Genomic DNA, 24,740 nt, shown 5'->3' with positions numbered 1-24,740 from the left:
AAAATTCTCTAGGAAAAAGATGGCTTACTTTATCATAACAATGTTATTGCATCATTAAAATAATAAAATTTTTCGAAACATGCATAAATTTAATGAAATATATTGTATACGAGATATTTCGTGAATATAATAAATGAACATATAATAATTTTTTGATACATATATAATGTCTCTTTCTCTGTAGAGTCTTTCTCTTTTCTATTTTCTCGGTAATTCACCTCGGGTCAAGATCATCCCACGCTCGCGGTATTATTGAACTTAATAATTATCAAAGCACACTCGATTACATATGCAATTTGCAGAGAAGTATCTGAAAATAAGCGAAGCTTATCCATCAATTAGTGCATGATGTATAATGCGTGTGCGTTACAATGCATTCATGAAAGGATATATCGTGCGATATATTCTTTTTTTATTCGATTTGAAAATTTCACATCGCGTGATGATAAATTGGATCTGCATCAAGCATTATTTAAATGATAATACAATTGATAGCTTCGAAAAAGTGTTTTCAATTAACGTTAAATAACTTTTCTTTTATAGGACCATTTTTATAAATATTATAATCTAATTATTTTATACTTCTAGAATTTTGCTACGTCTTCGCATAATTATTCTGCTAGATAATCCGCCTATAATTGTAATTTCTATCTCTGGTCTGGTTAAACGGGATAATCCTTCAACGTCGTCTTCGCTTTAACGAAGATACTAGACTCGTTCCGAGGAAGCGCGTGCTGACCATTAAACGCATAAATGCATATCTCGTAAATGAAACGCGGCATACTCATGCAACACGGGCTCTCATCTCCATCGTGCATGCATATAATCGACTTTCCACGAGCTTCGTTCGTTTTTCCACGGTGTGGAAAGTGATTGGCGAAGAGGCTTTATCGCGGCAACATGTAAGAAAAGTTCGCGAAAATTCATATGGTCGACTTACGAAGAAACCTCGTGAACTGGAAAATTCTGAGTTTGATGAAACTTTACATACATGTAGATGGAATAGATAAATTTAGAAATTTTTAGTTGTGGCTTGAAGATGATTATTCTAAGGGGTGAAATCTTATATGTAGAGCGATTCTTTGTCTGTATGAATAAATCTTGAAAATTATTCAAGATATCAAAAATACCTTAAAAATATCCAAAAATGTTTTATTCAAAAATTCCATGATAAGAATATTTCTGTTTAACCACATTAATAAAATATTTTTTTCAAAGATTTTGAAAAATCTTTTTCAAAAATTATTTTTTTAAGATTAATGTGTTTAAATAGAGGTATTTTTGTCTAAAACATTTTCGGTAAAACTTTTATCTAAAACATTTTCGGAAAAAGCAAAAAGTTCTACATATGAGGGATAATTCCACCTCTTAAAATCGAAGTTTTGAGTCACAAATGAAAATTTTTAAATGCATCCATTTACTCTTCCTACTTGTGTGTAAAGTTTCATGAAAATTAGAATTTTCCAGTTCGCGAGGTTCCCTTGTTAGTATCATCACTACCGTAAAGAAAGTATTTACTCGCATGTTTACACGTTGTTGAAATGTAAAAAACTTATTAGAATAACGTGAAATACATTTCGCGAAACCCAATACAGATATTTTTATATGTCCCTATATAATTTAACAGTATCGGCAATTTTATCGAATATGTTTTACATATCGAATTAATATTCGAAAATATTTTATTAGTAAACTTTAATATCTTACTAGTAAATACGGTATTGATATTTTTTATTACTTTTCATCAATAATTATTGATTTAGCAGCATAATATAATTTCTTGAATACAACAACTTTAGAAGGCTGGATTACCAGTCTTAGATCTAAGAAGCTTGTCGGGAGATACGCAAAGGAAAGATTCCCGTCTCATCGTTACTCGACTTTACATTTTATTTTAATAGTACATACGAAGTTACTTCTTCCGTACAAGTTGGGTTAACGACCGAGATTGTATCTCGCGGTAAATGGTGGTTACTTGCATTTCCCACATGTCGCCGTGTGCATCATTTTTTTTTTCTTCTGTACACTCTTCAAACACTTCCCTTAACTGCACATTTCTCAAGCTAGCTTCTTCCAAGCTGTGTCGTTGAGTCATATTCAGTTATTGTCCTCTTGAATATACATATATGAGCGGTTTCCTGTTGAAACTATAAAAGATCGATAGTAACGTCATCGTTAAATCGATCGGTGTCAAGTATTAACTGGGACGCGAGCAGATTTTATTATTACTCATTACTTTGTCGAGTTAGTCGTTCATCGATTATTCATTATTTGATCAGATATCTTATTTCAATCAATTATAAATTAAAAATGTTCACACATGAATTTATTACAAATTAAATCGTAATCTTTATTTTGGAAATTCGTATGATATTATAAACATGATATTAATCTTATTATCAATTGCATTCCAATTTATGATATAATTATAATATCATTAGAATTAGATTTATTACGTAAAACAATTTGCAACTATTACATTGATTTATCAATCACGGGATTAATAGAAGTGTTGGTTGTGTTAAATTATGATTTTTGAAAATTTAATCAACTTACTTTTTTACTCATTACTTATCATAATTACAGAACGATATAATCAACTTTTGACTTTCAATCATCGACAGCTAACTTTCGCGATAAGTGTATTCATTTCCGTTATATTGTAGGATTAGTTGCTATTCCGCGTATGTGTTGATTCACACATCGGCATGCCTTGAAAACAAAAGGTTGGCTGTTTAATTAGCTTGGCTCAGTACCCAATTTCCCACAATTCCGTGAAATAACGGGAATATCAGGCGAATGAACAGGAAAAAGAAGGCGAGTCTATACATTTCTCTCCTACTTTTGCCCTGATTATCCACTTTTCTTACGGCGTGGGCGAAACTCCGAACATTGAAATCACATGTTGTACTACATACAGATAAAATCCGATGAGTGCAAGTTAGTAGAATCTATGACGGAGAAAAAGAAGTTTAGTCACAATCAAAGGAAAAATATTTATATATTGTATATATACATAAAAAAGAATTTTTATTTTATCTTATAATTCTTTTATTGTGTAATTCTAAATTACTACAGCTAAAACTGAATCTCTCTATAAATGATCTTTTATAATAAATTTGACAAATTTTATAATTTAAAATACTTTATAATAGATCGCATTATCTATATGTATTGTAACTCAATAATTTTAATTTATTGATGTTATATATTTTTTACATTATATATAATAATTGAATTAATATATTATCTCAATTATTATAATCATAAATAAAAATTAAAACACGCTATTTATTTATTCATCGGAATCAAAATTTGTTTATAATAACATTATGCAATTTTAAATTTAATTTCAAATTAAATTTTTTATTACAGAAACAGTTATATTTAAAAAATATTCATGCAAATTAATTTATAATATAATTATATATTTAAATCGAAAAATAATGAAATAATTATTTGAACAGTTATATTTAAAAAATGAAAAAGTTATATTTAAAAAAATGAAACAGTTATATTTAAAAAATATTTATGCAAATTAATTTATAATATAATTATATATTTAAATCGAAAAATAATGAAATAATTATTTCATGATTATTCAAATGTTTTAATTTTGTATATATATTATTAAAATGTTTCAATTTCTCATATATTAAAAGATTTATAATTGTGCGTTTTCTTTATAATCATGTAAGGTTTTAGGTAAATAGCACAAAATTTGAAAGTAATATCAGTAATTTATTATGTGTATTTGTCACGGTAGTGAGATAAGATGATAGACATAGGTATGACAATCGTTTTAGGGTAACGGTGAAATAGCAGTGACCTGATATTTACACCGGAATAATTTTTATCCTTTCCATGCGATTTTTCGACGCGTTGTCTCCATTCTATTGTCCTACATAGGCTAATTTACCCAAGGCACGTACTACTTAACATCGTATTTTGAATAAGATATATTGAAACATTTAAAAGATTTTATTTTAAAAACTTTGACTTTATTTAAAAGATTTTATTTTTTTTTATGAAAAAGTTAAAGTAATTAAGCAAGAATATTTATAAACTATAATGAATATGTCTTCATAAATTAGAGTAAAAAATAAATTAAATTAATGAATTGAAAAGAATGTATATTTTTTAAAATTTTATATGTATATACAAGTATCAAACTTATTTATTTCATAAAACTTGGTAAATATTAATAACAAATGATTAAAGAATTGTAATATATTGTAATATATTATATATATATATATATATATATATATATATATATATACATATATAATGATTGAAAAATTCTAAACTCTATGATATTACTACTAAATGATATTCGATATTATATGATAAAACTGTATTAAATGATATTCGATATATTGCATATAAAATTATCACAATAATTTAATAATAATAAATTATTAACAGTAATAAATAAATTCGTTAGAAAAAATTGAGATCTAAATTTATTTAAATTCATCTAAAGAAAAAGATTCTTTAAATTAATATTTATTACTTTTCTTATCTTTTTTATTCTTAACAATTAATTTGCCAGTGTATTTCATGGATATTCTTTTCAGCAAAATGCAATTATTGGATGTATTTTATTTGTCTTATTTTATAATTATCATTTTTTGATCACTTTCTGTCTTTTAACTTTCGTAATGTCGGTGATATTTTCTCGTTCGCAATAATTTACAGCTACAATTTAGTGTTCATTTTTCTGCGTCGTAAGATGCGGCTGGTTGCCAGTCTCTAATCGATTTCTCGGTATCTTACGATTCACGTGGCTGCTTACGTTGATGACGATCATGTACGTCGGCAGAGGATAAAGTATTTTTCAAATCAGACCTCGGCTTCAGGTTCTGCCCCGATTTGCGGCTTAACAATTACGACGATGCTAGCAACCTACATTAAGCGGATATAATGAATAAGTTGTTGTTTGCGACATTTATTTCGAGAATGTAACACGAGTTGCGCAGATATAAAATATTTTTATAGATACGAACAATCTTTTATTTAAGAATTACATGCACGACATTTAATTATTATAATCATAACTCTATTTTTAAAATTAAATGGCATATTTTTTGTTTCTTTTGCATGTTTATATTAACATTTTAATTGAAGAATTAATCGTTTCTAAGAAGAATAGATCGTCGTTGCTGCTTATGAAGTATAACAGTTACTCGTTTTGTTATGTGTAAGTTATAAATGTACCGGTGGTTACTATGATATTTATTCTTTGTAACACGTGCACATAATGTATCCTCGAGAATATGAACACATGTAATATACGTATCATAACAGAAGACAAATAGCTTGCGCACATAACACCTGCTTTGAGCGCGCTTTATATCGTCATTATCTTTATCAATCGACTTCCTCCTTCTTAGAAAATATATATACAGGATATTATTTAATGAAATCGATATCATAACAAGTAATATCGAATTCTTTAATAAATGACATAATTTTTTTCATAAAATATTAAAAGACAAAGAAAATTAATACGAAAAATATGTTATGGAAAGAGACAATTTTTTGTTATCTTAATATATAATTACGATAAAAATTATTTAATTATATAATATGATAAGGTTTAAAATTTAATTTTTCTTTATTTATATTTTTATTGAATTTTTCTTTATTCTATATCATATTTCATGAAATAGGTAGGTTTTGCGAAAAACATGCGTGTGTGTCACGATATATAGTAAATTATTTAAAATAATACATTCAATGAAATTAACGGTGTTTATGTCACAAATTACTCCGCCTGCTGGCCAACCATCATTGTCGATTCTTGTTGGCGCGTCGTACGCGTGATTATAAGAACGCGTGATAAATATGTTAATTGAATAGTGCGAACCGTTACACAGTTAGCCCACAAGACGTCACTTATGCGTCGTCAACGGATAGCACCGTTCGATCACGCGTTCCGAATGAAATGCCATTCGTGAGTCAAACACTCATTCTATCGTGCCAAATTAGGCGAGTGATGTACGCGTACAACTTTTTTTAATCTTTTAAAATCTATATTTTAACAAAAATCACATGTATATAATTACATACATATATAATTATATATAATATATATATATATATATATATATATATAATTATGCATATATAATTTCATATTAACTTTCACACATACACACACAAATGTATGGTGAACTTCTATGAATCTATAAAGGTAATATGGCCTCAAAATTTACTATTATTATATTAATTGTAATATTGTAGAGTTATATAAAACAGATTATATTTATATCACAGAAACTATATCATTTTGTTGAATTTAATAAACGTAAAAATCATTTTTGTGATAATTGGTTTATTTTATGATACGCATTTCTCCGTATTAATGTCATCGCAAACTAAACTTTCGCTGCTTCTAACTTGAATTTTACATTGATAAATCGAGCAACTAGAATTTTAGTTGTTTCATAAACAAATAATAATTTATGCATTAATATTCGACGATAGCGTATACAGGTTGCATATATCCTACATCCAAAGTCAACGACCCTCGCGCTGCAACGTCCGCTTTTGCCAAGTGCATGCGTGCAGTTACAGCGCGTTTCTACAATTCCGTTGCATTCGATGCATCCATCTTTTGCCACTGTTAGACCGATGCAAGGCGAGATGCTAGACGATTTCACTGATTTCAGGACACGCTTGTGTATATCTGATGAGAAACGGTCAAGATTTGCGTTTTGCACGCGATTCGTGTGCGCAGTTCTTACGCAATGTGTAAATTGTCTCAGAAGTAGTCGATTATACTTTACATCGTTGAAAACCATTCAAGAAAATATGAAAGAAAAAAAAGTAGAAAAAAACAACAGGGAGGAGAGAAAAATCTTATTTTACATATATATATTTATTTATTTATAATTAAAAATTTATAAAAATTTTTAACATTTATGATATGTATTATATAATATTAATGCGAAATATGAGATTTTTATAATATTTCCAAATTCGATAAGCTATACATTTAATTAAAGTTGAAGAAAAATTATTTTTCTTTGTAAATATTATTCGAAAGAAAATTCGCGCATTTTTATAATTTACGAAAAAAAGATCTTTTGTATCAAATGCACGATTACATATAATATATGCATGTATGCGTTACATCTTATTCAACCAGAAAAAAATTTTTTTGAGATGAAATAATAAAGAACGACGACAACCGATTATGCAACGATTACGAAACGTGAAATTCGTCATTGTCAGTCAGTTAAAGTTTACTTCCTTTTTTCGGATTGGCACATATCATGTCGGCCATGGGCAACACACATGGCTGCATAGCCGATGACTTCCTAGACGATTGCGCGACCGCCGCAGGATGTGAGCAGCTTGCGTTATCGCTTCCGTTACGTATCTTACCAGCGTTTTACATCCCTCGCTTTCTCGCGACTAGCTGGGTACTTTACTCTGTTCGAAATCGCTGATAGCCGCGTGTGCACGTAAATGACAGGGTGATGATAATGATGGGTTACTATCGAAACGCATGTATGTTTCTGTGTTTATTTCTGTCCACGTAGCCAGCGAAACGTAACAAGACGAAAGGGTATAATATAATCAGGGCTATCATGTGTGTGTGTGCATGGAAAGGCATTTCTGCATTTTGACTTAAAATTGAATTATGCTTTTATTATATTCATTATACAAAGTAATCCAGATTGCTAAAGAAATAAAGCGTTGTAGAATTCCTCAAAAACTCTTTCTGGAATTAATTTCTATAATTAATAATGAAAATATTAATTAGTTTCTGAACTGTAAAATCTTAAGAATAAAAGATCCTTTGCGATTTAAATTTTAAAAGCGAAAATAATATATGTACTTATAATCTTTATTACGATATTTTGAATTAAACTAAAACGTTTATGAATCATCTTCTTAGACATTAAACAAGTTATTGTGTACAACATTACGCGTGTTTGCAAACTTATCCTACTTTGCACCTTTCGTAATCGCTAGTAACGGATATGTACTTAGACCAAACCTACGTTTTTCATTCGCGTCAGGAAAAAGCGAAGCAACATGAAGTATTTACGACTGGTTTCCTGTATTCACTTTCGTTGTGCAAGAGACGATATGTAAGATCAGTTATGTAAGGAAGATCTTATTTCGTACTTAGGGTAATGTAAAAAATACTGCTACATTGCCTCGGTGATTTGAGCATTTTGCTCGAGAAAGGTGACGAGACTCACCGCCCATTGAAATCATCAGCAGCAATCCGATGAGGCAACGTACATCCGTTTTGCATCGTACATGGTTGATGCGCTCAGTGCGTGATGATGTGAGATTGCGTGTCTTCGATATGAAGAAGAAGTTGAAAAGAGCATGCTTGCTTAGCGCGTGCGATGCACTCGCGATGAACGGTCAGAAAACTTGTTGCATTACATTGTGCAATTAGTCATGAGAGATTGAACTGTGCAGATAATCGAGAGTGCATCCTTTTTGAACAGCTTAACAGTTTTCGCGAGAATTTGCTCATTTGAGTATTTGAGGCAATTTCGTGAAATAGATGTGTGATTGGACATGATGATTGAGAAAAACACATTTAAATTATCATAGCGAGAATATGCATGATTATGGAAAAATGAAATTAAAATGACATTTTTTCTCATTTTTTGAATTTTTAGAAATGTTTAACAAAACTTTAACCTGAAAATAAAATTTCTAATTAATTTATATTATATTATTTTTTCCGTATATATGAATATGTGAGCGGGTCAACTAGAAAAGAAAACAAAAGCGATCTGCATTAATTAGTATGTCATTCTGAATAACTATTGTCGCTCTATGAAAATAAAAATGAAATCTATCAACACTTAGGAACTAGGTTTATTCAATGCACAAAATATAGTAGAATTAATCTTATATATAACTGTAAAAAATAATACACATCAATTGCATTAAAATAAAAATTAATTAAAATATAAAATTTGCATTCTATTAATTTTAATTATTTATTAATTATTTATTTTAATTATTTTTAAATATTTATATAATAAATAAAATTATATAAATTAATATCTAATAAAATATCTTTATATGCTGCTAATATGATAAAAATTTCTTCTTACACATTATATTTTAATTCATGAAAAAGGTTATATTTTAATATAAATATTGGAAAGATGTAAAAAAATAGATTTTTTAAATATAACTTTTAATATCTATTTTTACTCTTTAATATCTATTTTTGATTATTTGCGTCATTATAAAAAATTATTATTTTCACTCAAACAGTAGTTGCAGTAATTTAATTTTTTGTAAATCTACATCCTTTCTCATGAAACTTAAAAATACATTTATATTGAAATAAAGTTTATAAAGGAAAATGCGAAAATATAAGTTATGTATAAATTTACGAGAAGTTCAACTGTTATAACGTTTAAAGGAAATAGTAATTTTTTATAATGACGTACAAATAATATTAAGGACAGATATTAATAATAAGATAATATCAGACAAAAATCTCTTGCATCTTTTCAATATTTATTAATATAAATATGTATATATATATATTAATCATAAAATATGTATTAATCATAAAAAATTTGGAAATAATTAAAATAACAATCAATTTATAATTCAGTTTCAGATGCCAATGGCACTGGATGCGGTTATCCGGGTGCACCAGCACATAGCAGTGTGCGTTTCACCTACCCAGACTTGGATGATGTCATAGATGAAGAAGATGCCCTTCTTAAGGATACTACTTTTCCGTTGGGCACTGTAGCTACGTATTTCTGTGAACGTGGATTCGAGCTCTTGGGACCAGCAAGAAGAGAATGCCAAGCCGATGGGACGTGGACGCCGGAGGGTGTACCCTTCTGCGGTAAGTATATGTATTTTGATATTTATAATTATCAAATATAAACTTATATTTTTTCGATTGACAAAACTACACACAATCGTATATTTATGATATTCGATTAAATAATATTTTGTCAAAATGTGGTAGTTGTAATAAATAAAAACTATAGAAAAATAGGAAAAGTGAGGGGAGAAGACTTGGAAAAAGAATGTTCTAATTAGAAATATTAAAAGTAATTGAAGAAATATGTAATTAAAAATATTTATATAATTGAAAAATATCAAATCGATAAAGTTATCAAAATTAGAATATTAAATTAATTTTACGACAACATTACGACGTTGTAGGTTGACTGCGATGATAATTTAGGGATAACTGTATAATATGATATAATGGTATAATGATGTAATAAGAATATTTGACCGCAAGCACCACTAGTAATCTTTTATACATTCAACTCTAAGCAGCCTTCTTTTATCTATAAATTCTTTGACCAATTTTGAATTAATATTTTTGATGGATTTTTAACATTACATATAATTAATTCTGGAATTACAAAAATCTAATAAAATAAGTTACTATCAGAATTTAAATAAAATTTATTTTCCAAACAATTTACTTTTAATCATTTTAATTCAGTAATTATAATTTTTATTTATGTAATTCCCTACAATTCAGTAATTACAATTTTTATTTTTAATCATATAATTCAGTAACTATTAATTTTTCGCGAAGAAAACATTTGCACGCAAATTGAACAGAAAATTCGTAAATAAAATATGACGTGTGCCACGTGTCTGGGATACGTACGGAAGAATCTCTTGTAATTATATACATCGCAGAATCATTCTATGTAGAATTACATGGGACATACGATGATATATGGATTTATTTCCACGATGTTTCGGGAAGGCAAGTGACCTGGTTCCACGTGTCCTTGACCGAGCAGGTCCAGATGCTGGCACGAGAAATGCCGGAACGCGTCGGTGGGGGCAGTGCACCGTTAACTCTGAACCTGTTACCTGCTTGTAAGAGTGCCCGCGGCCTTCCCAATCTCCTATGCATTCCTCGTACAGGCTCTTTCAGACTGTTTCTTGTCCTTGGGGTTGTATTGGGCGAATTTATCCTGTTTTTTGTACAATCCGTCCCGGAAATATCTTCGATGTAATGCTGCTTCTATTATCGTCATCTATCGCTTATTATAACTATAAATTCCTTTTTATTTTTTATCGTAGCTTAAATAAATGAATTAGGAAAAATATTTGATTTATTTTACGCCAGATGGAATGCTAATTTTTTTTGAACGACATACTTCGTGAAATCCGTCGATTCCAAGAAGATGGTTATTGCGCTCATTAGCGAGTTATGACTAAAATATTTTAAGTATTTTCCTATATTTGTACGTGTATATACTAATTGTAAGACCTGTGCTCTTCCCACTGGTGAGATATTTGAACGAACTATGTGCTGAATGTCTCATATTCAATATATGCTATGTATATCTAGGTATTATTTATTGCGCGGAATGCGTTTTCTAGTCTTGTAGTCGATTATCTGAAGAATGAGGTGACCGGTTTTTTCTTTTATTGCTTCTCGACTTTTCGAAACATGCTAATCACAGAATAGATCAAATATTTATCATATCTAGTTGAGAAATTTGTATTTTTTTACATATCAAAGAAAAATATCTTTCAAATGAAAATCTTATATTATAAACATTTTGTTTATCTTTTTTTTTAATAAATAATATCTATAGTTTTTTATTAAATTTATTAAGAGAATTCTTCCCTTTTTACACATGTTAGTTCTAAAAATATATTTTCTTAAAATATAATGAATCAACAAAGCGAATATTAAGTCATTTAAAATTGAAATTATTTTGAGAATTTTCATTTATTCATCAATTATTTTGGAAATTTTCTTTGAAAAGATTTACAAACATATATTACAAATTTATTAATTAATAAATTCTAAGTCAGATAGTTTGATTTGTTAAGTAGAATGAAACAGTATGATATAAATTATTATTAGTAAATATAAAGTTAGTAAATATAAATTATTATTAGTAAATATAAAGAAATATCATCTTAAGTTTTTTCTTATTAAAAAGATTTTTTTATTATACAGACTTTCGAAATTTAATATTGCTTTAATATTAGTTAATTTTATTTGTCTTTTCATCTTCGTTTAAAAGTAGAATTAGAATCAGAGAAAGGGTAAAGTAAACCGTGAACCGACCTTATTTCTATTTCATCAGAAAGTCATGCAATTAACTGATGATTGAATAAAATGCGCTCACTTCCGGATGCACACGATACGTTCGTGCTCTTAGTAATACAATTCCTGCACGTATTCTCGTGCGAAACGTATCGAAGTGAAAGAGCATGGTTAGAAAGAATCATTCGCGATGAGATCTCACGGCCACGCTTCGTGAGCTCGATGACAGACTAAGCTGGTCCAGGATCACGAGAAGTGGCGCCGTGACGTGGGTGGAAGTGGGTCGCGACGTGGATTACGAATACACAATATCGACACGCCTTTATTATCGCGAGGACGTTTCTTCATGATGTGAAATAAGAAAATGCGAAAAAGGAGAAACGAAGAGAAATGCTCTTATTGAATGCTTTATTGTTAAATAACCCATATAAGAGGTTAAAAATGTTAAATTTTTTAACCTCCTATCTTTAAAGCAAATTTTTTAATCAAATTTAAATGTAAAAGTAATTTTATTGATAAATAAAATGGCATAAAAATGAAATATAAGTTAAGGAATTGATTTTTTTATAGGTAATTCACAATCAAAGTATCACACATAATGTTAGTTTTTTTTACTATTATTATACAATAATCAAATTAATAAATAAATTTGATTAATATTTCATATAGTGAAGAATTAATTCTGCAGCATATAGAAATAATAAAGTTCTTATATCAATTCAATGACTTTATAAATAAGAAATTGCATAATGAGAGAGAACAATAATTAATTCTAATTAATCCTTGTTAGTTAACTTCTGTTGATTATTAAATTTTAATTAACCATCTACATACATTTTTGTAGAAATAGATTATACACGTCATACGTTATTATTAACGATGAATTATATTTAAGAAAATAATCTAATATCTTTTTTATATGTAGGATTTTTCTCTTTTTTCATCTCGTCCTCTCTCTCTTTCTTTTTCTTGTATGTATTAATGCACATATAATGTTTTAGATATTTAAATTATATTAAAATTATGGGTCATTGGATTCTCGACCGATTAAAGCAGAAAGAGACACAAGTGAAATTGTCTTGATCAGAAAGGCAGAACGTAGTCTCTGAAGTAATTTACGCATTTCACTCTATATAAAAATCGTTACCGATTTTCTAATCCAAATATTTTCAAGTATTCGATTATATCTTTGTGATAATATTGCTAATTATCTTCAACAATCTCTAATCTTTAATTATATTATTTATGACACGATAGTTCTACTACATTTCTGAATTTAGATTTAGATTTTATTTATATCATTGTGTGTTTTTTATTTCATCTTCTGAATAAATGTGATATAAATATTTTAAAAAATAATCAAATTTTGATTAATTGAATGGTATTACATTGCAATCGGTGCATGTATTGTATGTATGTATTTCATCTTGAAATAAGTAATTTCTCGGCGATTAAAATCCTACAATTCAAATATCCAATAAATCGTTCTTAGATATCTCTTAAATATTTAATATCTTTATCTAATTCTTGAAACATCTTAATGTTTTCATATTTTATCAATCATATTATAATTATTTAGAATACGAGAATAATTATGTAGAATACAAAGGTTTATTTCACATGAAACAAAAATTATATATTCCAAATAAATTATTATTTAACAAATACATTAGAGAACAAAATAAGAATCTCAGGAATAAAATATCGCGTTCAATAGTAACTTATTTAAAATATACAATTTGTTTCATATAAAATGTACCATCACATTCTACAATAAATAAATATAATATTGATTAATACAAAGATAATAAAATATTCTAAGATATCTATATAGAAATGATTTAGTGGATAGGTTTGAATAGTATTGATGTTGTATTCATTTGTCTATATATAATAATTAAAAAAAAACATCTATATGTAATAATTAAAAGATTTTGGTATGCGTGTATATGTGTGCATGTATTCATAAAAATATTCTGAAAATTACTAGCGGAATATCCAAGCATTTTTGTTGAATATTTACATATATCAAGAATGTGTAGGTTCATCAATTCGATAAAGCAAAATCTTACACATTCCTATATTTATTTCTCGAAGCAAGAAGAAATACCGTATAATAGATTGATGACCGCGCTATTTTTTGCACAAAGCAATAATCATTATATATTTGCAGATGTTTTCATCGTCGTTTTGATGATTACGAGGCAAATATGGGCGCGAGCAATGTTTGTACGAAATTGCTCGATTGCCCACCCAAGACAATCGCAATAGTTTCTCGTGATCCGCCGACCGCGAGAGCAAGTTGCCACTTGTGCAGCTGTGCGTGAACTTGACTTTTCAAACGCACGTACTTCTCGTTTCTTCCACGTGCCTTCCATGATAAGTGCACGATAATTTTATAGAGAACTCATTTGCGAACAAGCTTGATTTGCGATTGATGATGTTGCGATGAGGATGTATAAAAAGTATAAGGAGAAAAAATAATTCATACACACAGGTTTTAAGAAGATTATATGTCATACTGAAAAGAAATAAAAGAAACATTATTTAATTTAACACTTTATTTCACTTTGACACTATTTTTTAGTACATGACATAATAAAATCCCTAAATCGGACATAAATTTAATCGAAAGAGAGAAAAGCTCGGTAGAATAATTTCTGTTTTTCAATTTTAAGTTTTCAATTTTATAAACGACATAAGATATTGCAAAAGTAAGATTTTTTAATTGTATTCAACATATACTTCAATAGATTCAAGTTGAGGAAGAAAAAAGTGTGAGAGAATCATGTATTATTATTATCATAGAAAAACGGTTTTATGAATTTAGCAATTTTACGGGCGAATGTATTTTTTATTGCAGCGTTGATTTTTATATATATATAATTGATATTCTCTCATAACTGTAATATGGCATACAAGGATATGTATAGAGAACGATTAGTAGTATACATATGTCGATGTGGTATATTTTATGTCGATGATCAAACTCGAAAAATCGAAACTTTAGAATGTAAAGTAATATACAGATATGAGATAAGAAAATATCAATTGACTTTATAGACGTTATAAATTACAATAATACATATAATAGCTAGAAAATAAAATATAACGTATGCAATTATTATTTATTTAAAATTATTTTTTCACATATATTATTTATTTATTCGGACAAAATATACTTTAAAGATTATAATCAATTTTTTATTGTTAATAATTGTAAAATCTTGATATTATGTTCATTTTTTTGACTTGAGTTATATATATATTTCTTCTAATATTCTGTACAATCATACAAAATCTCAGTTATAATTAAAATAAATGTTTATAAATATTAATAAATAAATGTTTATAAATATTAATTTATAAATATTTGAATATTGAACTAACTTTTGGAAAAAATAATTTTTAAAAATAATTAAGAAAAATTCAATCTTAAAATAAAAGGTACAATAAAAAAATAATAAAAGACACAATTGTATATGATTATGATTCGGAAATATATGACAATCAGACTGATTTTTGTCTGTATCTCTCGTTATGCGATACTGGCGGAAACGATACGGCAATATATAAAAAAACATTCGCGTTTGCGTGTATAAGAAATAACTGTAAATTATATAAAGTAAGCATGGTGCGCGCTTATATACGTATACATCTTGTGGGAACGTGCGTAGACTTTCATGGAGGTGCTAGCCAGTATGTAGGTTTAGGTCGAGAATGCATTGATTATCGTTTTATGTGTCAAACTTACACCTACTCGATAGAATCATAATTGCTTCGTTAAGATAATCGCACACGAAAGACACGGCTGCGAACGTACGCATTGATGAATATTTTAATTTTTTAAAATATACGAATTTTTTAAAATATACATATATGTACATTTAGTTAAAATATTTATAACAAAAGCAAATGGGATCTTAAATAATTTATAGCATTATTTTATTGTCTGTTTATTATGACATCGATAAAGACAATTCGTTATCGTAATCCATTTCTACTTTCTATTTCCCATTTCGGCAATTTCAAACATTTTTATATATCGTAATTAAAAGTTATTAATTTCAATTTTAATTATACTATGTATTTAATATTAAATATAACACAATGATATAATTTTTAAATTTTTCATTAAACAAAATGTTAAAATACGATGACTATACAAATCTTTCGGAAAACATTTTGGGCATAAAAATAACATTCATCAATTTCATTGTTTTAAATACATAAAAAAAACACAAGTGAATAATAAAAATTATTAAAAGGTAGTATTGAATGAGAGGAAATGTAATTGCAATGATTTTTCATTCTTAAAAGGCTCGAGACACTGAAAGTATCCTCGAAGTTCAAGAACGATGCACCTAAACGATATCCGTATACCCGCGATTGTTCTCAACGTTAATTTAACAATCACTGGCTTACCTGAAATCAATTGTGCAACTTGACACTTTTCTATCTTCAACTGTTCCATAAAGGGATGCGGAATACAATTAAAGCTGGAGATTAACCTTACCGCATAAACCTGACCGCTATTTCCCAATGCTTATTATCAGACTATCTTGGAGATGTGCTCGACGAATGTACTTTCAGACAATCCTTTTGTTCGCGCACCGGTCTTCTGCATACGACGCGCTTACCGTATTGTCTGTGCATCTCTCAATTGTTTCGTACAAGATTCCGCGAGATACTTTGGGGCCGTGGTAACAGATTGCATGCAGAAGCTCGTTGAGATATCTCAAAACAACGTCACAAAATGCTTCGGGTACGAATTATGCCGACCACGAAGAATATTACATATGCATGAGAAATTCATTAGCGCATTGTGTTTCTGACGCATTGCGTACTCCCAAACAAGTAATCGAGAAATATTTTGCAATGATAATTAAATTAGATATCTCGCCTACACACTTATAATACTTATTATTTTTTCCTGAATGCATATATTTAGAATTTATTGATTGATGTTTATAACGTTGTAAAACGATTATCGAATAGAAAATGTTGATGCGAATCATTACGTATGACTCATTTATGAATGCAAAGAAGCCATTATCTCATGTAAAACACTTGAAACGCGCGCAAACGTCGCAAGGACTCTTTCAATTGTCGATTCTGATACAAAGAAGAATGCATCTTGTTGGTTGCCAAGCCGGATTCTTTGATTACACATAATTAAGACAAGTGCCAAGGCAATACATATCGAAGGTTACGCACATCGGTGTATTAACCGATAAAATTCTCACATTACGGTACAGTAAAACTACCGCAAGGCCGACAACTTGTTCGCGAATGGCATTTACTGCACATACAAAACTTGGCGGCCACGACGATGCTTGTCTGCATCTGCGTGCAATACGGCTATTCACCCGCAACGACGGTCGACCTTCTTTTTTATGCCAGATATGGCAATGAGCTACAACAATCTTCTCACAGAGAATTATCATTGCATCATTACGATATGCACTATGAAAAAGAAATAAAGCTTGCACGTTGCATATATGTAGATGCATGCCCAGTGCAATCATTTGTCCCTTTGTAATTATCTTGTCCTTGTGTTAAATCAATAGCTAATATGTCGTGTGTGATGTAATCTCATGTCTTCTATTACAATGTTCTCGTTAATCGGAACTGTAATCGAGCACTTCGTATAAAAAAATTGGAGTAATCAATGAATAGTTTGCTAGAAAGCAAGAATAATATTTATAATAATTAATTACCGGTATAATGTCGATTTTATATTTTATTTTATATTTTACATATTTTATATTATTTTATTTTATTATTTATCTTTCGCCAATTAAAACGAGCGTTAAAAAAATGTAGACAAGACTTTTCAACTTTTTGTTAATGATGTATGATTTTATGTAGAGGATTTTATTATGCACTTACAAAAGGGGGTTTGCAGTTTAATGTTTCTTGAATCTCACAGAATTTATTTATGTTGCGAAAAAGTTTAATTACCTTTCGACACACTTACGGGAATATGTCACTCCAATTTTAACAAGCATTTAATGATCAATTGTATTATTTATTCATCTGCAGTTCTAAACGTGGCTGGTGGCAAAGCGCCGATGCAGTCCAGTAGCGCGGAGAGCGGAATTCCTCAACGTGCCGTTGACGGAAGCAGCAGTCAGATTTACACACCGCAAACCTGCACCCTGACAAGGCCCGAGCGTAGACCATGGTGGTATGTGAACTTGCTGGAACCGTATATGGTTCAGCTGGTGCGATTGGACTTCGGCAAACCGTGCTGCGGTAAGTAATACTGTATATTTCTTTGCGCTTCGCCGCTTGCAAGAATTTTACCGTTTTGCGCCATAAAAGATTTTTTACAAATTAGGAAATAGTTTTAAACTCTATTCAATATTTAATATGTTGAATCTAATGCGCGTTTCATAAAAATATTGATCATTTTAAACAAATAGCAAATTATAGGCAAATAATCTTTTGAAGGAAGAAGGTAAAAGTATTAGGCAAAAATAGATAGAACTTTAAGACATTAAAAGATCGTTGGAAATAATATAATCGACCAAAACTAGCCAGAAATTTTTTGTTTATTGATTACAACAAAAAATTTCTGGCTAGTTTTGGTCGATTATATTATTTCCAACGATCCTTTGATTAATTGACTAGCGATATTAGGATAATTTATGTTGTTTAAGACATTAGTGTAATTTTAATTTTTTCAGAAATATATTGCATATATAATAAATGTAAATAAACACGCGCATACTCAAATCAAATTAAAAATCTTACTTTATAGCTCAAAAAATAAAAGTTTTTTTTATTTATCTACATTATTGAAATTTAATTTCTATTCTAACAATTTAGAAAGTTTTCGAATTTTATATTGAACAACATTAAAAAAAGAATGCATAAAGAAAAGATGACTTGCTTTCTATTAAGTGCTATTCATTATGTTCTGAATTAAAAATTGTTTAAATTTTAATTTCGTTAGTAGTATGTAATCAATTACAATTGACTAAAGAATTTATATATAAGAAAAATAGAAAACATTTTAATCAAACATTTTTTAGATATTTTTAAGAAACACATTTTTTATATATTCTTTATATATAATAATAATAATTAGATTTAACACTAATTACTAAGAATAGAATAATCAATGCGTTAAAATATAAAATTAAAAAATCTTAGTGGGAAAGTTAAAGTTGTCTTTAAATAAAATCTGCTCTGTTTTAAATTGTATGATGAACCGTTGATATTCTTTCTAGCAAGACATAATCATTCGATGATCAACGATAATTGAACATTTGCCATTTATCCGATGATTTTATCAAATCATCTATTTTCTTTATAATGTCATTCTCACGGATATTGAATCCGATACTCATTACGATATTATGTCTCTCGATGAATTCGATAAAAAAATCGATAAAAAACGACCAAGAGCTATCCGCGCATTATAATTTTCTAGAAAATGATATGTTCTGAAGTTGTTACTGATAAACGCGGATGATAAAGCCTCTCGTTTATGAATTTTAATGCGAAACTTATTGTTGAGATAGATACTGTAAATATCCTGTTCGTCATCCGGTACTTTCGTTTCCATGACGCGTTTTCTCGACTTTCTATCGATAAATAAGCATCACCGGCAATTACGTGAAGTAATTCCCGCTGGCGAGATGAATTTGCGATTGCGTTGCTCAGAAGCAAGTGCGAATGCAAAGCAAGCTGAGCATGAAGCCTGACGTTGTCCATCTCTGCATGAAACATGATCAGATCAGATATAAATTAAGTGAACAACTTATTTTTACGTGCGATTTTTCTAAAAAGTATGAAAGTATAGATGATACTAATGCTGCATCTCTCGCCTTCTTCTTTTGGATCTTGAAACTTGCCTTTCGCTTAAAAGAAATAGAATTATACATAGCTTTTTGATAGTTAATGCTAAACTGAATTACTTAATTAAACTACTTAATGCAAAACTGTTCGCGTTTTGCGGTCGCGATAAATCTCGACACGATCCATTCTCTGAAGAAATCGATGCTTCAACGAGCATTCGATCTGAAATTATGATTGCGGATGATGAATCGCCTGGGGCCTGAGCCTCATGATGCTTTCGATAGTTAAAGTAAATCGCTCGAGAGTCTTGTCCACGGATGACGGAGTCGCGGAAAAATCGTTTCGCAAGCGAGGCGTAAAATCCCACCGTAAAATTCGCACTTCCTTCCCTTTTCTCCAACCCGGTCGAAGGCCCTGCCTGCATGTGAGATCGTTTAGAAACTCTTCCACGATGAAAGTGAGAGTCTTTCTACTTTCAATTGTTAGAAAATCATCGCGATACGTTTCTCGCGGTACGCCGCATACATTTTTCAGCAGCGTTTTATTAAGAAACGCGAACTCTGTCATCAATCAAACTGAAAATTACCGCGGACATTCAACTCCGGAAACATCCCATCACTTTGACAACTTTCTTCTTTTAAAAACGTGCTTTCAAATCTGTCGGTACAATGTATAACAAAATACAGCATCGTATACGTAATTAAATGTATAATTACTTTTACATAAAAAGAAAAGATTTTCGATCTGATCGCAGCTTTCGCTATTCGATTTTGGCGATTGTATTTATTTTCTTCTTCACTAATTGACCTCCGTACGACATTTAAAAACTCGTATTGTCATTTCGAAAGTTTATTCATTTCATTCGCCGTTCAATCGAACGAGGGGAAACTTTCACCGTTAAACGGCTGATAATAATGGCATTGTCGACACATTGAACATACGCTATTCGCATAAACGGGGGCAAAGAAGAACATTTAATTAAAAACGTTTCATTGCACTTCCTGGAAAAACGTTCCCAGCAGTTCCTTTCAGAATAAAAACATTTCCGTCCTTTGGCGAGTCTCTCATCCGATAGATTAACGAGATCGTGTTTAATTTTATATCTGAAGAGGCAATTTTGAATAATCATCACGGGAGCGAGGTGAATGACTAAATCGTATTAATCTCGATATAATCGTAGTGGATTGTTAACGACTTCCGTGCCGCTCGCGTAAATTCTTGTAGATAATCTGCATAATCGGAGAAATGAATTATTCAAGTGCGATAATTTTGACGATCGGCTTTTGTGTGCCTCGCAAATAGATACGTGCGCGATAGACAGGGAACAATGACCGGTATAACGTGGCCCATCTCAAGCAGCTATTTAGTTACGGCCCAGCACCGACGAGATCATTGCTGACGATCATTCTTGATCTACCGACTCCAGCCAGGGCTTATAATTAAATAGACAGCGCATTACAATTGCTTCGGTTCCTCTGCGCGAAAGAGCAACTTTCACGTCATGCTTCAGCAGCGAAAAAGAATCGTTCAATTTTGATAATAAATTTTTTTTGCACACCTCTTGTGCATTATTGATGTTCACGCACGTCTATATTGTCATTCGCAATGTATTTAATATAAATTTAAGAAATTATATTAATAATATCGAATGTATAATGCTTATTATAAGTAATGTGATGATGCTTTTCTTTTGAAAATTTATTCTAGAATATTAATATTTTTAAGAAATTAAGATGTAAGAGATTAGGCTTTATCGATACAAATAAAAAACAAAATTTATACACTTGAGTAAAAAATAATTTTCCGAAACTCAAGTTTTATTTTTTTATTAAATTTTAATTGAAGGAAAAATTAAAACTTTTGAGTTCCTCAAAATATTTTGCACATAACACGAAATGCCATGAAGTGAAGGACAAAGCTGGATAAAATGTGCAATCAAATTGATGAGCATGATTAGCAATCAATATTCATGATTAATAATAAATTGTTTTTTATAGATATACGGATTTTTTCGTTTCCTTATGTGACACTTGGCAAAAAACACGATAGTTTCTTAATTTTTTCTCGATGTTATGAGTTTCTCTTTTATCTTACATTGCTCCTCGTTCATGCGCTACATGTTCACGCACTCATTAGAGGCGAGAATAGAGACTTGCACGTACAATAAGAAAGTATGTACGTGCCGCGTGTATGTATCTTTTAATGCGAGTTTGAGCCAACTCGAGAGACTGTCGTGCTAGTTCAAATCTGCAATCATGATTGCAGGAACAAAACATGAAAAGCATGTAATTGCGCGATTTATAACTACAAACGGGCGGATGGACGGTTGTCCATAGCCGGTCACAGTCGGGATATTTTCTGGGTCAGAAGATATAGCGCGCCGGATTACTTGAGATGATTTTGTGTCCAAATACTATATTTGTGATTAATCGCTGTAAAATCCACCTTTTCTCGACTTACATTAGCTCGAGTATATATAATGCGATTAAAATTTATTTAGACAATATAAAAATACATTCTTGTATGATATTATCTGGTTTCTATATCATATTATTTTTACAGACTGTTGCTAAAAACTAATAAAAGTGCATAAAAATGCATTAAAAAATAAATGCAGATATGAAATTAATTAATCTAATTAATTAAAGTGTCACGTCTTAATCATTTTGTGACAATTTTATTATCTGAAACTGGATTATATTATATCCCAATAAAATTATTATATTAAAAAAAGTAATATACAATGTAGAAAATAGTATAATACAAAGTAGAAAAAAAATTATATAAAATATTGGTAGTAATTTTATATATTAAGCTAATTTACACACACACACACAGATATGAAAATAAATTATTAATTAGTGATTTTATATATATAAATAGATAGATATTTTAAAACAGAAAATTATGACACGGATGTAATGAAATAAAACTTGAATGAACTATAAATTGTATAGAAGCTGCTCTCTTTTACACAATATTTGAAAGTCATGTTTCATCTAAAAGAAGATCTTTAATTTAAATCTACTAAATATTAATTTCATGCTATTATTATAATATTGACACAGGTTAAACTTTTATATTATTAATGTTTATCGTTAATCAGAGTCTACAAATAAACTTGTTATATAATGATGGTTATTGTTTAATCTATAATTTTTTGAATTCTCCTTTGTGAAACATTTCCATTAACTTATGTATTTTAATTCATAAAATAATCCAAACTAGTGTATTTTATCTTTGTAATAATCTGTGATGATATTTTGTATAATATAAAAAATGCTTGAGAAAATATTACTAAATAAAAATAAAAATACGAAATAAAAATATTACTAAATGAGCTTTAATAAGTAAATCATTTAATCGATTTATAGGTGATAATATTCCCGGCACAATCATCGTTCGAGTCGGTAATAATCGACCAGATTTAGGAACGAATCCTATTTGCAATCGGTTCACCGGTATTCTAGAGGAAGGACAGCCTCTTTTCTTGCCGTGCAATCCGCCGATGCCCGGTGCTTTTGTCTCGGTGCATCTGGAAACTGCATCGAGCGATCTCGTGCAGCTGTCCTTATGTGAAGCATTCGTCTATACTGATCAGGTACATTCAACAGTTATATGATAAAACTTTTAAATTATAATCCAGAATATGAAAAGAAATTTTTCTTTGTTCTTCTACAATGGTGATTTATTGCAAAAATGAATGCAGGCTTTGCCGATCGAAAGATGTCCTCAATTCCGGGATCAGCCACCAGGCTCAACGGCAACTTATAATGGCAAGTGTTATATATTTTACAATAGTCAGCCATTGACATTCAGAGAAGCTTTAAATTTCTGTCACGACCGACACGGCACTCTCGTGGACGAGAGCAATCCTGCTCTACAAGGATTCATCTCATGGGAGTTATGGAGACGACACAGGTAACATGAAAGCATTTAAAAAGATGTCATTTTGAAAAGTAATTCTAAAGAATTTTTTTTTCAAGAAATATAAGACAGCACTAATATAACTAACTGATAGAAACATTTCATTAGCATCTTATTTCTACTTTATTGTTTTTATAATATAATGACTAAAATTAAATATTTCCACATAAACTCGGAACATTTTCAGAACTTTCCGGATATAAAGCCATTTTTAAAGTGAATAATTCAAGTGTTTTATAGTCAATCACAGAATCAATTAGAGAATATATTACAGTTAGATTCTTGCTTATTAATAATGTGTTAGAGAATATATTATTTTTTTAGAAAATAATGAATTAAATAAAATAATTAATATATAATAATAAAATATGTATATAAATATATTTAAAATATTTAAAATTAAATATTTAATAATTTAAATATTTAAAATTAGATCTGTAGAAAATAATAAGATATTTCATCTTTAATCATTGATAAAGGAGTGACACATCCAGTCAATATTGGATGGGCGCAGTTAGGGATCAAAAAGATCGAACAATATGGAGGTGGATCGGAAGCGGCGCAGTAGTGTCTATCTCGTTCTGGGGTACACCGCAGGGCACGGAAGACGATTGCGCTCGGTACGATGGCAGCAGAGGCTGGCTTTGGTCCGATATATCTTGCTTAGCACGACTTAATTACATCTGTCAACATCGTAAGTCTTCCAATATATCCGCAGTCTTTATAATTTATATCTTTTAAATTATATTTCGGAAAAGATGATTTGTGTAACTACATATGAAATCTTATATTCTATATCTAATCAATATAATAAAGTCATACAATGTATATGATAAAAGCTTTCTTTGGCAATATTTTATTTTATTTTTTAAAATAATGTACTGTGTGAAGATCTAAGATGAAACTCATATGAGATAAATTTCTAGAGAAATTAATTGTAACTTATTGA

General features: G+C 29.4%; 1 protein-coding gene across 2 annotated transcripts in view; it reads left to right on the top strand.

Annotated features, from left to right (window-relative positions):
* LOC105248915 overlaps window positions 1–24,740 on the top strand; it is a 44,636-nt gene that overhangs the window by 14,745 nt on the left and 5,151 nt on the right. For both annotated transcript variants that reach the window (XM_025413134.1, XM_011253987.3), the window contains 5 exons: window positions 9,617–9,859; window positions 18,101–18,313; window positions 23,239–23,465; window positions 23,574–23,785; window positions 24,271–24,485. In XM_025413134.1, the coding sequence (XP_025268919.1) occupies window positions 18,130–18,313; window positions 23,239–23,465; window positions 23,574–23,785; window positions 24,271–24,485 (838 nt within the window). In that variant the 5' untranslated portion in view covers window positions 9,617–9,859; window positions 18,101–18,129. The remainder of the gene's footprint in view (window positions 1–9,616; window positions 9,860–18,100; window positions 18,314–23,238; window positions 23,466–23,573; window positions 23,786–24,270; window positions 24,486–24,740) is intronic.

The sequence above is a fragment of the Camponotus floridanus genome, unplaced genomic scaffold (genome assembly GCF_003227725.1).
Source record: "Camponotus floridanus strain SB8 unplaced genomic scaffold, Cflo_v7.5 scaffold60, whole genome shotgun sequence".
In the NCBI taxonomy this organism is placed as follows: Eukaryota; Metazoa; Arthropoda; class Insecta; order Hymenoptera; family Formicidae; genus Camponotus; species Camponotus floridanus.
This window is presented reverse-complemented; position numbering and strand designations above follow the sequence as displayed.